Source organism: Staurois parvus, unplaced genomic scaffold (genome assembly GCF_062004578.1).
Source record: "Staurois parvus isolate SC_StPar_1 unplaced genomic scaffold, SC_StPar_1.0 ptg000025l, whole genome shotgun sequence".
NCBI classification, from domain to species: Eukaryota; Metazoa; Chordata; class Amphibia; order Anura; family Ranidae; genus Staurois; species Staurois parvus.
The window spans coordinates 20,317,764-20,331,598 of record NW_028317821.1 but is presented as its reverse complement, the minus strand read 5'-3'; the positions used below and the strand labels follow the sequence as shown (position 1 = coordinate 20,331,598).

The window sequence follows — 13,835 nt, the reverse complement described above, 5'->3', positions numbered from 1 at the left end:
AGAAAGTGAATTCACACACAGACTGAAGTAAACTCAGTAAGACGTTTATTGCAATCTTCAATATGGCTTGGTTACACAGCACAAACAAAATTAGAATGTGTAAAATCAATTGTTACTTTTGTCAGTTTGAGCTTAAGGAAAACACAACACTTATTACAGAATCTCAATTAGTATTAGCAGGCCTGCTTTTCAGGAACTAACCCAATACCTTCAATCTGAGGTGGTCTTATAGACCCCAGTGAACAGGTAGGACTATCAAACAGGTAGACTAGCTCACTTTAGGCCCTTAGGACCTGATGGAAAGGAAATAGCATGATATAAAGAAAAGAGCCCAAAACAACCAATATGCTTTAAAGGCAAGGAAGAGTCTTCTGCACATGTGATGGGGCCCAGTTAGTGCACAGTAAAGAGAAGGGTGGATTATAACTATCTGAGGAACAGTGTAATAAAGAGAAGGAAGAATAACACTCCTCCTGTCAGCAGCAATTTTGCAGATGTAAAGTTAATAAGATATTAGTCACTAGCAAATCTAAGGCAACAATTGGCCAATGTGGTAAAAGTAGTTGTTGGCACACACAACTCTTCTTTGGTCTACAAGACTTTTGGCACAATAGGGAAAAGGCCTCCTTAGCAGACTGAATTATGATCATGGTGACACAGCAGTGGTTGGGCCTGTGGACCGAGTGTCCTGCTATCATTTCTGATGATAAGGCTGTGCTAAGTGTATTCAGGCAATAGCAGCTAAAAAAAACTAGGCCACAACTTCTAAAAACTATGTGCAATGTCTGTAACTGTGTACAGGAAAATAGCAAAGATAGAGCAGGTGTCAGTGTTCCCTGTCCTTGATAATGCTTGTGACTCTTGCACCAGAGGGACGATGTCTGGTGAATTCTGGCGGTCTCTCTCTCGCCTTTGATAAGGTCTCCACACACTCTCTGGTCCCAACTGCAACGTTCTGTCTGGTCACCTGCTAGCAGATTAACTTTCTCCCAGATGCGACAAGGTCAGTGATCATCAGATTCTCCTTGCTGTCTCATCTCCCAGGCCTTCATTTTTATAACCCCCCCCTCACAATCCAGCTACTCTCGGAAATGTAGTCTTCTACCACACTGTTCCTTAGCAAAGTCCTGCGATTCAGCATACAAGTTTAATGGGGCTGCTATACAGAATATGAATGCCACTGTTCTGTAGGACACTGCCATCTAGTGTATGTTTTAACAACACTATGGGTGTATGGTATGGGCTAGCCTGCGGTGCAGCACAACAGCTTACAATCTTACACAAATCTACAGTATTCCCCCTCCAATAACTGGTCCTGTAGCACGTGCCTGAGTATTCCCTCTGAGCAAAATGCCAGTCTGGCTTGAGTTTGTGGGATTTTATCAGCTCTCCAATGTGAAATGTCACATTAAGTTGTGGAGTCCTTCCAATGATCAGTAACAACACTTGTGGCCTGACACAAACAGAGACCCTAACTAACTAACTATAGGCCTGTCTCAGTCTCTGGAGGCACCAACACTGAAATGAGGTGCGTGCACAATCTTACCGACCCGGGTCTGCCTTGCATCCGCTGGTGACTCAGAACAGAACAAATGTCTCTCCAACAAGCATGCGATCTCATCAGCCTTCCTAGCAGCAATCTTCCTTTCTCTGAACAGGATCAGCGTCTTGAACACCATCAGCTTCACTAGCTGCAGTTCTCACACCTGGATGCCAATGGATTCTCTGCTCACAAGGCTCGTTTCCTTCACCATCATCAAAACATGGCTGCAGTCTCTCTTCCTGTTCACTGAGCTCCCATGTGAAAAACCCCAACCCTTCCTGAATATAGAAATATCTATGCAGTCTGAGGCTGTGTTAGAAAAACAGTGACATCTTGTGGCTAAATCGCAGAATGTCAGTAAAACATTTCAAAACATTTAATTCACAATGAGAGCTGTTTCCCCATCTCACATAATAAAAATGGAAAGTGTTTATGTACAATTTTAATTTTAATGATGGGGGAGGAAGGAATCATGGAAGGCAAAATATAAACAGATTGGGGGTTATTTACTAAAATTGGAGATTTCAAATCTGGAGCAACTCTACATAGACACCAATCAGCTTTCAGGTTTTATTGTCAAAGCTTAATTGAACAAGCTGAAGTTAGGAGCTAATTGGCTACCATGCACAGCTGCACCTGTTTTAGTAAATCTACCCCATTGAATTTCAACTTAAAATAATTTTAAGTTGAACGTTAAAGTATAACTAAAGGCAAATCTTTTTTTTTTTTTTTGTTTTGGACAGAATAGAGAGAGATTAGAATACCTAATAGATTTGTATTACTGTATGTGCCCCTGTTAGGCACATTATCAGTGGATGTGAAAGTGAAAAAAAATCCCAGGTTTTGGGTTATCCCCAGAAAAGAAGCAATAAAGGGGAAATCTTTCAATGGGGACACTATGGAACAGGAAGTAAAAGGAAATCTTCCCAAAGGAACACAGATGGCAAGAAAACAAATAAACAAAAAAAAAACTGACAGGAGTTATTACCCTCCCCTACTCTATTCAAAATAAAAAGTGTTTTGCCTTTAGTTCTATTTAATAGTCATTATTCCTCCAAATGGTCTTAGCATCAATTTGTTTCATTTTAGGTGCATGCTATTATTCTCAAAGAGATATCAATACTCCCCCAGCTATGTTGTTATTATTATTATTATTATTATTATACAGTTTATATAGCATCAACAGTTTGGCCAGTGCTTTACAAAATGAACACAGACACTACAGTTACTGTACAATTCAATATTAAAGCGCATGCAATCTAAGAAAGAAGGTCTAGTGATACAAAAGGTAATAACTGTGGAGGATGAGAAGGGCAGAACCATCTTGGTTTAGACATCCTCTACAGTCAGTGTCTGCTTATGGAACTCAGATGCTGCTCCATAAAAAACAGTTATTAAAATCCTGATACCTGTCCATATGTACAGTATACATGGCTGTGTTGTCTTCCTCTGAACAATTCTCTGCTGCCCCTCAATCTGTTACCTTCCAGTGTAAAAACACATCTCAGTCTCACATAGATTATCTTCTCTGCTGTCTTTTACCCGACTTGCAAAAGCACTATACTAAACAAAGTAATCTCTGAGGAAAGGGTTCCTTCCTTCTGCCTGCATAAGACTGATGGCATAATCTTCCCAATATGATCCTCTTAAACATAGGCACAAAAATTACCTAAAACTCAATGACTGTTTTTTGTTGCCCAGTAATCCTTTATTTCTGTTACAATACACTTTACTGAATTACACAATATTTAACACTTTTCTGCCTAGCCTATGTACATAAACGGCAAGACAAGAGCAGCACCGATGCAGATGGACATACCCGTACATCCTCTTGTACTGTATGAGCTGCTTGTGCACACTCTCTAGAGTGCAGCAGTATGATCCATGACTGCTTTGTCCCTCAGATACAGCAGATCACAAATTGGGTTATAGAGCTAATTTAATTGGTCCTGTGCCATGTGATCGCTGTGACCAATCAAAGTGATTACAGTAGTAAACAAAGACAAAAGTTTTTTAAATGATGTTAGGGAATTTATATCTTACTGCTGTTGTCATTTTTTATTTTTACATACTGTCACCAGAGCAAGTACAGGGCCACTATGGTGAGATTGTACTGCTGTGAACATGTACAATAGCTGGCTAATAGTGAAGCCAGTCACTCTGTCTGCCTGCTGCCTGTACTGAGCCTTGCCATTTATTGACCATGTTTCTGTTTGCAGCCCAGGCTAGAGATGAGCGAATTATTCAAAAATTCGATTCGGCCGATTCGCCGAATTTGCGGGAGAAATTCGATTTGATGCGAATTTATTCGCCGTGAATTTAACTTATTTAAAGGGTTTCTAGGCTTCAGAGAGCCTTTATATTAGTGCAGAACACTGTACCTTTAATTTAAATGCCCTTGGAGTCTGCTGGGGAAGAGAAATAATACTGACAGTCAGTATGACATGCAGATGAGTGCCGTCGATCTTAGAATCACCGCACACTTCACTCATTTGGGCAGTCACGGGGCACGACGAAGAAGAAGAAGAAGAAGAAGAAGAAGAATGAAAAGAAGAAGAAGAATAATGAAAAGAAGAAGAAGAAGAATGAAAAGAAGAATGAAAAGAAGAAGAAGAAGAATGAAAAGAAGAAGAGGAGGAATGAAAAGAAGAAGAAGAATGAAAAGAAGAAGAAGAATGAAAAGAAGAATGAAAAGAAGAAGAAGAAGAATGAAAAGAAGAAGAAGAAGAATGAAAAGAAGAATGAAAAGAAGAAGAAGAAGAATGAAAAGAAGAAGAAGAAGAATGAAAAGAAGAAGAAGAAGAATGAAAAGAAGAATGAGAAGAAGAAGAAGAATGAAAAGAAGAAGGAGAATGAAAAGAAGAAGTATTTCAGTACAGCAAAAAGTGTATCTGCAGAGAGCTCCGCTATTTCTGACAGTTCTCTAACAGTTCCTTCACATTTACAGCGGTTGAAACATTGTATCTATTTATTTCCGAATAAAAACATCTGTATCCTAAATGGAAACAAATAGATACAATGTTTCAACCGCTGTAAATGAACTGTCAGAACTGTCAGAAATAGCGGAGCTCTCTGCAGTGACACTTTTGCCGGCTGATCGGGAAAAATTCGATTCGTGCACCCGAAGTTGACTAAAATTCGGATTCGATGCGAATCGAATTTTTCCCGATATTCGTAACGAATTCCACTTCGCCTGGTTCGATTCGCTCATCTCTAGCCCAGACCAATCATTTGCCTGTTTGCTGACCATGTAGCTACTTGCCACCTGAACTGATCTAACTGCACATCCATTTGACTACATTCTGTGTCTGTCTGCTGCCCGTACTGAGCCTTGCCTGTTTATTGACCATGTTTCTATCTGCTGCCCAGACCAATCATTTGCCTGTTTGCTGACCATGTAGCTACTTGCCACCTGAACTGATCTAACTGCACATCCAACTGACTACATTCCTGCAAGACACCAGTCCCAGCCACCCCCTGTGGACAACTGGACTCCTGGAACAACAGGAATTCTCTTGTTCTTCCTTTCTTCAGCCTCCTATACTTCCTAGCCAGTGAACATGGCATTCCTTGGGGTAACAGTGTAATAGTAAACTAGGCTTCTTGTCCTAAAGGAATGGGGATTGCTAAAGGTTACTCTACGCTAAGCTATATTGCCTGACTTGAACGGGGGTGACCTTTACAGAACATTAGACATAGAGTTGTAGAGTATCACAGAGAGTTTCTCATTAATCATGTTCTAAGACATCTTAACTTGTTTTACCATTAGAGGACCTGCGTTTCATGCTTTTTTTTTTTTCTTTAAGACTTGCTTAGTAAATAAAAAGACAAAAGTTACACAGTTCAATTAGGAGCTAGGGCATCCCTCTAGTTTTACGTTTACAGGGCCTCCCGTGTTCCAGAGACTATTCAACAAAATTGTTTATATCAGTTGGTGGATACCTACTCAATAGCATCCAATTTTAAAGAAATGACTGCTTGATTTTATAATCAAAGATACAGTTTTAAATATGGCACACCAGCATTTTATTCATGCAGACTTGTAGGGTTAGTGATAAGTCTTCTGTAAGCATGATAAATGTGTGCTGCTGCAAAATAAATATTATGATTATGTATCCATCATGGTTTACATATTAAGGCTAAATGAATTAATTCAAATTAAAACAAAATAAAATGGAACCAAATGGAGCTGCTGGCACTAGTAATTAGATTTCTTGGTGCAGTTTCCTGGAAAAAGAAAGATGACAACTTTGTGGTTGCTCTGGGCAACAGCTTTACTTAAAGCTCTATTTAATTGTGTTCCAGTTTTCATAAATAAATACTAATTTGCTTTGCTTGTCTCTTGCACCCATGGCTATTTATCTTGTAAAATCTAAATTATCTAGCAAATTTATACTGTTTTTCATTGGTATGACCCCTTTTTTTCAGGTTGATTTCAAATGGTTTTCTATTAAAAGACGGTGAAGATATTGAACTATTACTTGATATGGTGTGTAATCAAGATGAAAAGTAAGTCTATCATCTTTCCTATTTTTAATGACAAAAAACAACAGTTCAACCAATTTATTCTATTGTGAAGATAAATATAAAAATATTTGTTCTCTAGCACCTCCTGATTTGAAGCTGACTGGGTATTCCAGATGCATATAAGGACTTTGATTTCATCAGATCTCCTCCAAGCTCAGCCTCCACCTCTCTTGATTTGCTGGGCAGATAAGGTTTGCTTGTAAACTGTTGACATCAATATCCCAAAATTCCCTTGGGGAAAAAATTGGAAGTGCTGAGGATTTTTAAATGTATCACACTGCACCCTAAATTTATTAAGCTACAGAGTGTGATTGGCGTGATGGGCACTCATCAGGAGCATCCGACTATGCTCTCCCTTTCCCCCCACCTCTGCCAGTCATAAAAGTCTGCCAGGTACGACAGCTTCAGGATTTGAAGAGGAAGTAAACCTTAAAAACCAAAATTTGACAGCAAGTAGAGTTTTGGTAGAATCGAATTATATTCCTGCCAAAAACTCTTTTCTTACCTGCTAGTATTTGTTTGAATCTGTACACTGACTACTACGTGCACAGTGTACAGCCCCAGACCATTCCCAGCATTTACAGGTGGTGGGAATGGAGCCAGGTATCAAGATTGTAAATCCAGAGTGGGAGTTATATCATCAGTACATGCCAAATGGGCAAAGCAAGAAGATGCCGGATCTCTAACAATAGGAAAATAACAGGTACTGGCAAAGAAGGAGTGATTGCAGGGAGCTCAGACCTGATATTTCTGGAAGAGAGCAGACCCTGAGGCAGGTGTGTCATAATATACCTGTATGCTGTGCCTATGTGCATATTATGGCACATTCTGACAACCCCCACCATGGTTACATTCCACTTTAAATATTATGACAATGAATAACTGAAGTAAATGAACGAGTTACTGTATGTGTGTGTGTATATGTATATATATATACAGTTGCAAGAAAAGTATGTGAATCCCTTGGGATTACGTGGAGTTTTGCATGAATTGGGCATAAAATGTGCTCTGAACGTCATCTAAGTCACAACAATAGAAGAATACGGTCTGCTGAACATAATACTACACAAACATTAGATGTTGCCATGGTTTAACTGCACATAACATGTAAACATTCACAGTGCAGGGAGGAAAAAGTATGTGAGGCTCTAGCTTAATGACTTCTCCCAGATCTAATTGGAGCCAGGAGTGAGCCAACCTTGACTCCAATCACTGTAATGATATTGGATGTGTTGCTGACAGCTGTCCTGCCCTTAAAAAACACACACCTGTTTTGGGTTTACTGGTTTCAAGAAGCACTGTCTGATGTGAACCATGCCTCGCAGAAAAGAGCTCTCAGAAGACCTACGATCAAGAATTGTTGACTTGCATGAAGCTGGAAAGGGTTCCAAAAGTATCTCTAAAAGCCTTGATGTTCATGTGTCCACGGTAAGACAGACTGTCTACAAATGGAGAAAGTTTAGCACTGTTGCTATTCTCCCTAGGCTTGGTCGTCCTGTAAAAGTGACTGCAAGAGCGCAGAATGCTGCATGAGGTAAAGAAGAATCCCAGAGTGTCAGCTAAAGACCTACAGAAATCTCTGGCACATGCTAACATTTTTGATGACACATCTACAATACGGAAAACATTAAACAAGAATGGAGTACATGGGAGGACACCACGGAGGAAGCCATTGCTGTCCAAAAAGAATATTGCAGCACGTTTGAAGTTTGCAAAAGAGCACCTGGATGTTCCACAGCACTACTGGCAAAATATACTGTGGACAGATGAAACCAAGATTGAGTTGTTTGGGAAGAACACACAACACTATGTGTGGAGAAAAAAAGGCACAGCACACCAACATCAAAATGTCATCCCCATTGTAAAACATTGCGGAGGGAGCATCATGGTTTGGGGCTGCTTTGCTGCCCCAGGCCCTGGACGGATTGTTGTCATTGATGGGAAAATGAATTCCAGAGTTTATCAAGACATTTTGCAGGAAAACGTATGACCATCTGTCCGCTAACTGAAGCTCCGCAGAAGATGGGTGATGCAAAAGGACAATGACCCAAAGCATACAAGTAATTCAACCAAACAATGGCTGCAACAGCACAGAATACGCCTTCTGGAGTGGCCCAGTCAGAGTCCTGACCTCAACCCAATTGAAATGCTGTGGCATGACTTTAAGAGAGCGATTCACACCAGACATCCCAAAAATATTGCTACACTGAAACAGTTTTGTGAAGAGGAGTGGTCCAAAATTACTCCAGATCGTTGTGCAGGTCTGATCTTCAACTACAGGAAACATTTGGTTGAGGTTATTGCTGCCAAAGGAGGGTCAACCAGTTATTAAGTCCAAAGGTTCACATACTTTTTCCTCCCTGCACTGTGAATGTTTACATGTTATGTGCAATTAAACCATGGCAACATCTAATGTTTGTGTAGTATTATGTTCAGCAGACTGTGTTCTTCTATTGTTGTGACTTAGATGACATTCAGAGCACATTTTATGCCCAATTCATGCAAAACTCCACGTAATCCCAAGGGGTTCACATGCTTTTTCTTGCAACTCTATATATATATATATATATATATATATATATACAAACATACACATATACACACACACATGTACTGTAATACCTATTGATATGATACATATCGAAGTGTTGAATCTGGACTGGTCCCTCTTGCCTTTTACATGTTCCTTTTACATAGCGGGTTTGTGCACTACACATTACTCTGCCCTTACTAGGTACACCACCTATCTGTGTAATACATCAGGATACCTACCCATTATTCTTTCATTTTCATAGCTCCGTATACACTATATTGCCAAAAGTATTGGGACATCTTCCTTTACACGCACATGAACTTTAATGGCATTCCAGTCTAGTCCATAGGGTTCAATATTGAGTTGGCCCACCCTTTGCAGCTATAACAGCTTCAACTCTTCTTGGAAGGCTGTCCACAAGGTTTAGGAGTGTGCTTATGGGAATGTTTGACCATTCTTCCAGAAGCACATTTTTGAGGTCAGGCACTGATGTCGGACGAGAAGGCCTGGCTCGCAGTCTTCACTCTAGCTTATCCCAAAGGTGTCCTATCGGGTTGAGGTCAGGACTCTGTGCAGGCCAGTCAAGTTCCTCCATCCAAAACTCACTCATCCATGTCTTTATGGACTTTGCTTTGTGCACTGGTGCGCAATCATGTTGGAATAGGAAGGGGACATCCCTAGACTGTTCCCACAAAAGTTGGGAGCATGAAATTGTCCAAAATGTCTTAGTATGCTGATGCCTGAAGAGTTAACTTCACTGAAACTAAAGGGCCAAGCCCAATCCCTGAAAAACAACCCACACCATAGCCCCCCTCCACCAAACTTTACACTTGGCACAGTGCAGTCAGGCAAGTACCGTTATCCTGGCAACCGTCAAACCCAGAAACGTCCATAAGATTGCCAAACAGAGAAGCGTGATTCGTCACTCCAGAGAACATGGCTCCACTGCTTTAAAGTTCAGTGGCGGTGTGCTTTACACCACGGCATCCGAAGCTTTGCATTGCACTTTTGCAATGTAAGGCTTGGATGCAGCTGCTCGGTTATGGAAAAAAAAGTTGGAGGTCTTTAGCTATTGACTCTGCAGACAGTTGGCTACTTTGTGCACTGTGCTCTTCAGCATGCGCTGACCCCACTCTATCATTTTATGTGGCCTACCACTTCGTGGCTGAGTTTCTGTTTTTCCCAGTTGCTTCCACGTTGTTATAATACCACTAACAGTTGACCGTGGAATATTTAGTAGCAAGGCAATTTTATAGATGGACTTAATGCACAGGTGACAACCTATAACTGTACTGTGCTTGAATTCACTGAGCTCCTGAGAGTGACCCATTCTTTCACAAATGTTTGTAGAAGCAGTCTGCATGCCTAGATGCTTGATTTTATACACCTGTGGCCATGGATGTGATTGTAACACCTGAATCCAATGATTTGGGAGGGTGTCCCAATACTTTTGATAATATAGTGTATGTATATTTATGTGGCCATTTTTTCCTATGTATTCATATACCTGTTTCATATTGTTATTTCTCAATACTCAATACTTTTTAAACTCAATAAAAAAACGTATTTGCCTTTAACCTTTGCACTAACATTGACATAGTAAACAAAAAGAAGTTTGCAAGTTACCTGAGGGAAATCGGAGCCCTACTTTAAAACCTTGTTAAAGAAGAACAGGTCTGAGGAAATACCCTTGGTTTTGATTCCTAGCTATCTTTGGACAAGTTGTGACAAGCCTAATACCATTTCTTTGATATTTATTTGTAAGAAATCTGCACTCTCATCAATCTTTGGAAAATCTCTGAATATTTATATAGTTCTTTTACATTCTTGTGCATGACAAATTACCTTGCATTTGCATTTTCAAGCTGTACATTAAAGTCTGCTTTATTTTTGGTGATAGATTGTGATTTTAATGGTAACATCTATCCTTTTACTTTTCATCTCCATATCTACAGGAAAAAAAACCTAGAAAGTGTTGATTACCTTTTAAGCAATGGCTTGGATGTGAACATCTGTGATAAACGAGGGAACAGGTGATCTTTGCTTTTTAAGTCATAAGTCAGTTGATTGTGCATATATCATCTTATTTTAAATATACTACTGAGGTCACACTCTTATGGTGTCCAATGCTTCTGTCTGTTTTACCTAATTATGTTTTTTTATTTAACCATAATCTTCCATAATATTTGACATTTTGTTTCTTTAAATGTGTCACACATATTTGTCTTTCTCAGTTGTAAATAAAATCATATATATGACCAACAGATCAAATGATAAATCAATGCAAGAGCTGTACTTCAATATCTCTATGCACAGAACCCACTAAGCCCTAAAACATAACTTTTATTCATACACAGCTAAAAATAATGTATGTTGACAAAAATCCAGCAGCATGAATCAGTAGATTCCTGCCACTGGGATTCACACCGTAGCTAAATGCCCATGCAAATGCAACTTAAATTGGTCAAAACCCTCATTTTAGCAGGATCCACTTTCCCTTTACTCCTCTCTCTTCCTCCAATGTGCAGGCTCGCCTTTCAGTAACAACTCAATTATTTAACAACAAAGCCTACTATATTTGAGAATAAACCCTAGTAGCAATTAGAACATCTATCTGTACAATGGTATTTATCCCTAGGTACCAAAGGCCAGCTAAATATATTAGACCACACAGTCTGTCTTACTACAGATATGTAATATGGGCACACTCATTCATGTGGCAATAAAGCTGAACCATTGATGGATGAGCCCCATATACCATATGAGCACAGTGGCTAAATGGTTAGCACTTCCGCCTGGCGGTACTAGGGTCGTTGGTTTGAATCCCAGCCACGGCACCACCTGTCTGGTGTTTGCATGTTGTTCCTGTGTGGGTTTCCTCCGGGTACTCCAGTTTCCTCCCACACTCCAAAGACATGCTGGTAGGTTAATTGGCTCCTGTCTAAATTGTCCCTAGTATGTGTATGTATGAATGTGTGTTAGGGACCTTAGATTGTATGCCCCTTGAGGGTTAGGGACTGATGTGAATGTACAATATATATGTAAAGCGCTGCATAAGTTGACGGCACTATATAAGTACCTGAAATAAATAAATAAATACCCACAAAATATTCCTCACTGCCTATAGGGATCAACAAGTGTGAGCAATACTCCTTACCAAAGAAAAATCTGAGGAGAAGAATAACCATGTGTTCTCCTAGAAAAAAAAGTGCTCCCAAAATCAAAGACTAGAAACCATACATGTTTTGCTCCAAATCAGAGCTTAGTCAGGAATGAAGTAAGGTTAAAAAGAAAATAAAGCGTGCAACTGAAATAAAGTAAATTTCAAATCACATGGTGAGTAAATGGCGTCTATTGTTTGTTTCTCTTTTTTTTATAACCTGGCTGCCCAAAATGACCCACCATGTGCGTGATGTGATGACATCAGTACACACGTGCGTTATAATGCAAATGACGTCATGATGCCATCATATCCACTCTGACGTCCGCACTTGCTCAGTGTGGATCATGATAGATTGCCATCTTGAGGATGAAAAATAAATAACAGGGGGCGCATGCATGGAGCTGTCCAAGATGGCCGCAAACTAGCTTAGCTCCACTCACCCCGGACATTCCACCTCCTCTCCCTCCGGCGTGACAGTACTTACAGATCCACCGCTGGTCTCTATAGCTGTGTCAAGGTCCTACCTTTTCCCTGAGGTTATGTTACTCCATGTGCTGGCGTCCATCTTGGATTCTGCTGTGCATGATGGGAATCCTTTTTATGCCTTCAGGTCTCTGAGGTCCACCCCCCAGAGGGGCGTGGCTGATGACATATAAGCCTGTGGCCCGCACATGCTCTTTGCACTTGTGTCTTGTGTCTTTGTGTTACTATTACTCTGTTCTGACTCTCGTGACTCTCCTGGTATTCTGATTCGGCTTGTGACTTGACTATTCTTTGTATTCTCCTTTGATCTGACCCTTTGTTGCTGAACCCGGCTTGTGATTCTCGTCTGCTGTCCTGTACTGTTTTGTCCTGTTGTTGTTGACCCCGGCTTGTCTGACTACTCTTTTGTTTCTTCCACCAGCTACACGCCATTGGCGGCGGCCATTACCGCAGCTGAGGTGTCTCGGGGGCCGCGACCTGGTTCCTGGCTGCGTCAAGTCCATCCCCACCATCAGGGGCCCTGGTGAAGGGCAGCCTGGGACTTAGACTCCGCGCCCTGAGGGACTTCGGTCTGTGGGTGGTGGTTGTCGTCAGCCAGTGCGTTACATTGTTAGGCCTGCCTGTCCATTCCTCGGCTCCTGCCCTGACATTCTGTTGGTAGGTGCCTCTTTTTGAAAATTTGCGGACTGGGTGGACCTCTCTTTTTGCTTTTGTGTATGAGATGGGTGTGTGGGGGAGTGGTAGTTTGTTTTTTCCTGTGGGTGGGTGTTCTCTCCCCACCCGGGTCAAGGTTCTTAATTAGGGCAGTTCAGGTGTTGCTGTATTGCTATGCTATGTCAGTTTACCTGTCTGAGGAGCCTCTATGTCGATGGTTCCATTGTGCCCAATTGGATATGTTGACTTTTGGCCCCCCCGATGGCGTGCTGCCTTAGGTGAGACGGCGGGCTTGCGGTCTCGGTCTGGCGGCATAGTCAGTCTTCTACCTCTGTTGTTATGAGTAGCTTGCTCTTCGGAGCGGGTGACTCCTCTCGCTTATTGTTACCAGGTGAGGTGTTACCCCACGCATTCATCTGCACATTCTTTGCTGTATGTGTTTGTGACTGGGTGTTTTGGTTTGACCCCTTGTTCACTTAATGCCTCCCTTTGACAAAACATTGTAATTGTTACTCTGTTGTGTCTCCTTGTTTCATGCCCATGCACCTGGTTTCCATGTATGAGACTATCTTCCTCTTCTTTTCAGGGTTCTATATATATAGTTTGATGTGTTCGGGGGGTGTCCGGGGTGCTACAGGCTACCCTCTTTTGTTCCCTGATGTGGGGTATGGTTTTTGTGCCCCGTGGGTTCCACAAGATGCACAAGGTGCATCGCTTTTGTCTTTTGTGGCATTCTATGAGTGCTTTTGCTTTTTTTCTTTTTACGGCACTCCCATCAGTCTTTGGAGTTCTTTCTCTTCTTTTTTGGTTCCCCCCTGTCTTGTTGGTAACCTTTTTCTTAGCTTTTTTTCTCTTCCTTTTTTCCTCTTCGCCTTGGGGGGAGGGGGGATACGTTCTTAGGGCGCCCCCTTGGTCGAATGATTTTGGTCTGG

General features: G+C 41.1%; 1 protein-coding gene across 1 annotated transcript in view; it reads left to right on the top strand.

Moving 5' to 3' along the window:
- Positions 1-13,835, top strand: part of LOC149471981 (uncharacterized) — a 344,746-nt gene that overhangs the window by 296,775 nt on the left and 34,136 nt on the right. The window contains exons 22-23 of the mRNA XM_089652739.1: positions 5,972-6,052; positions 10,559-10,636. Of these exons, the coding sequence (XP_089508865.1) occupies positions 5,972-6,052; positions 10,559-10,636 (159 nt within the window). The remainder of the gene's footprint in view (positions 1-5,971; positions 6,053-10,558; positions 10,637-13,835) is intronic.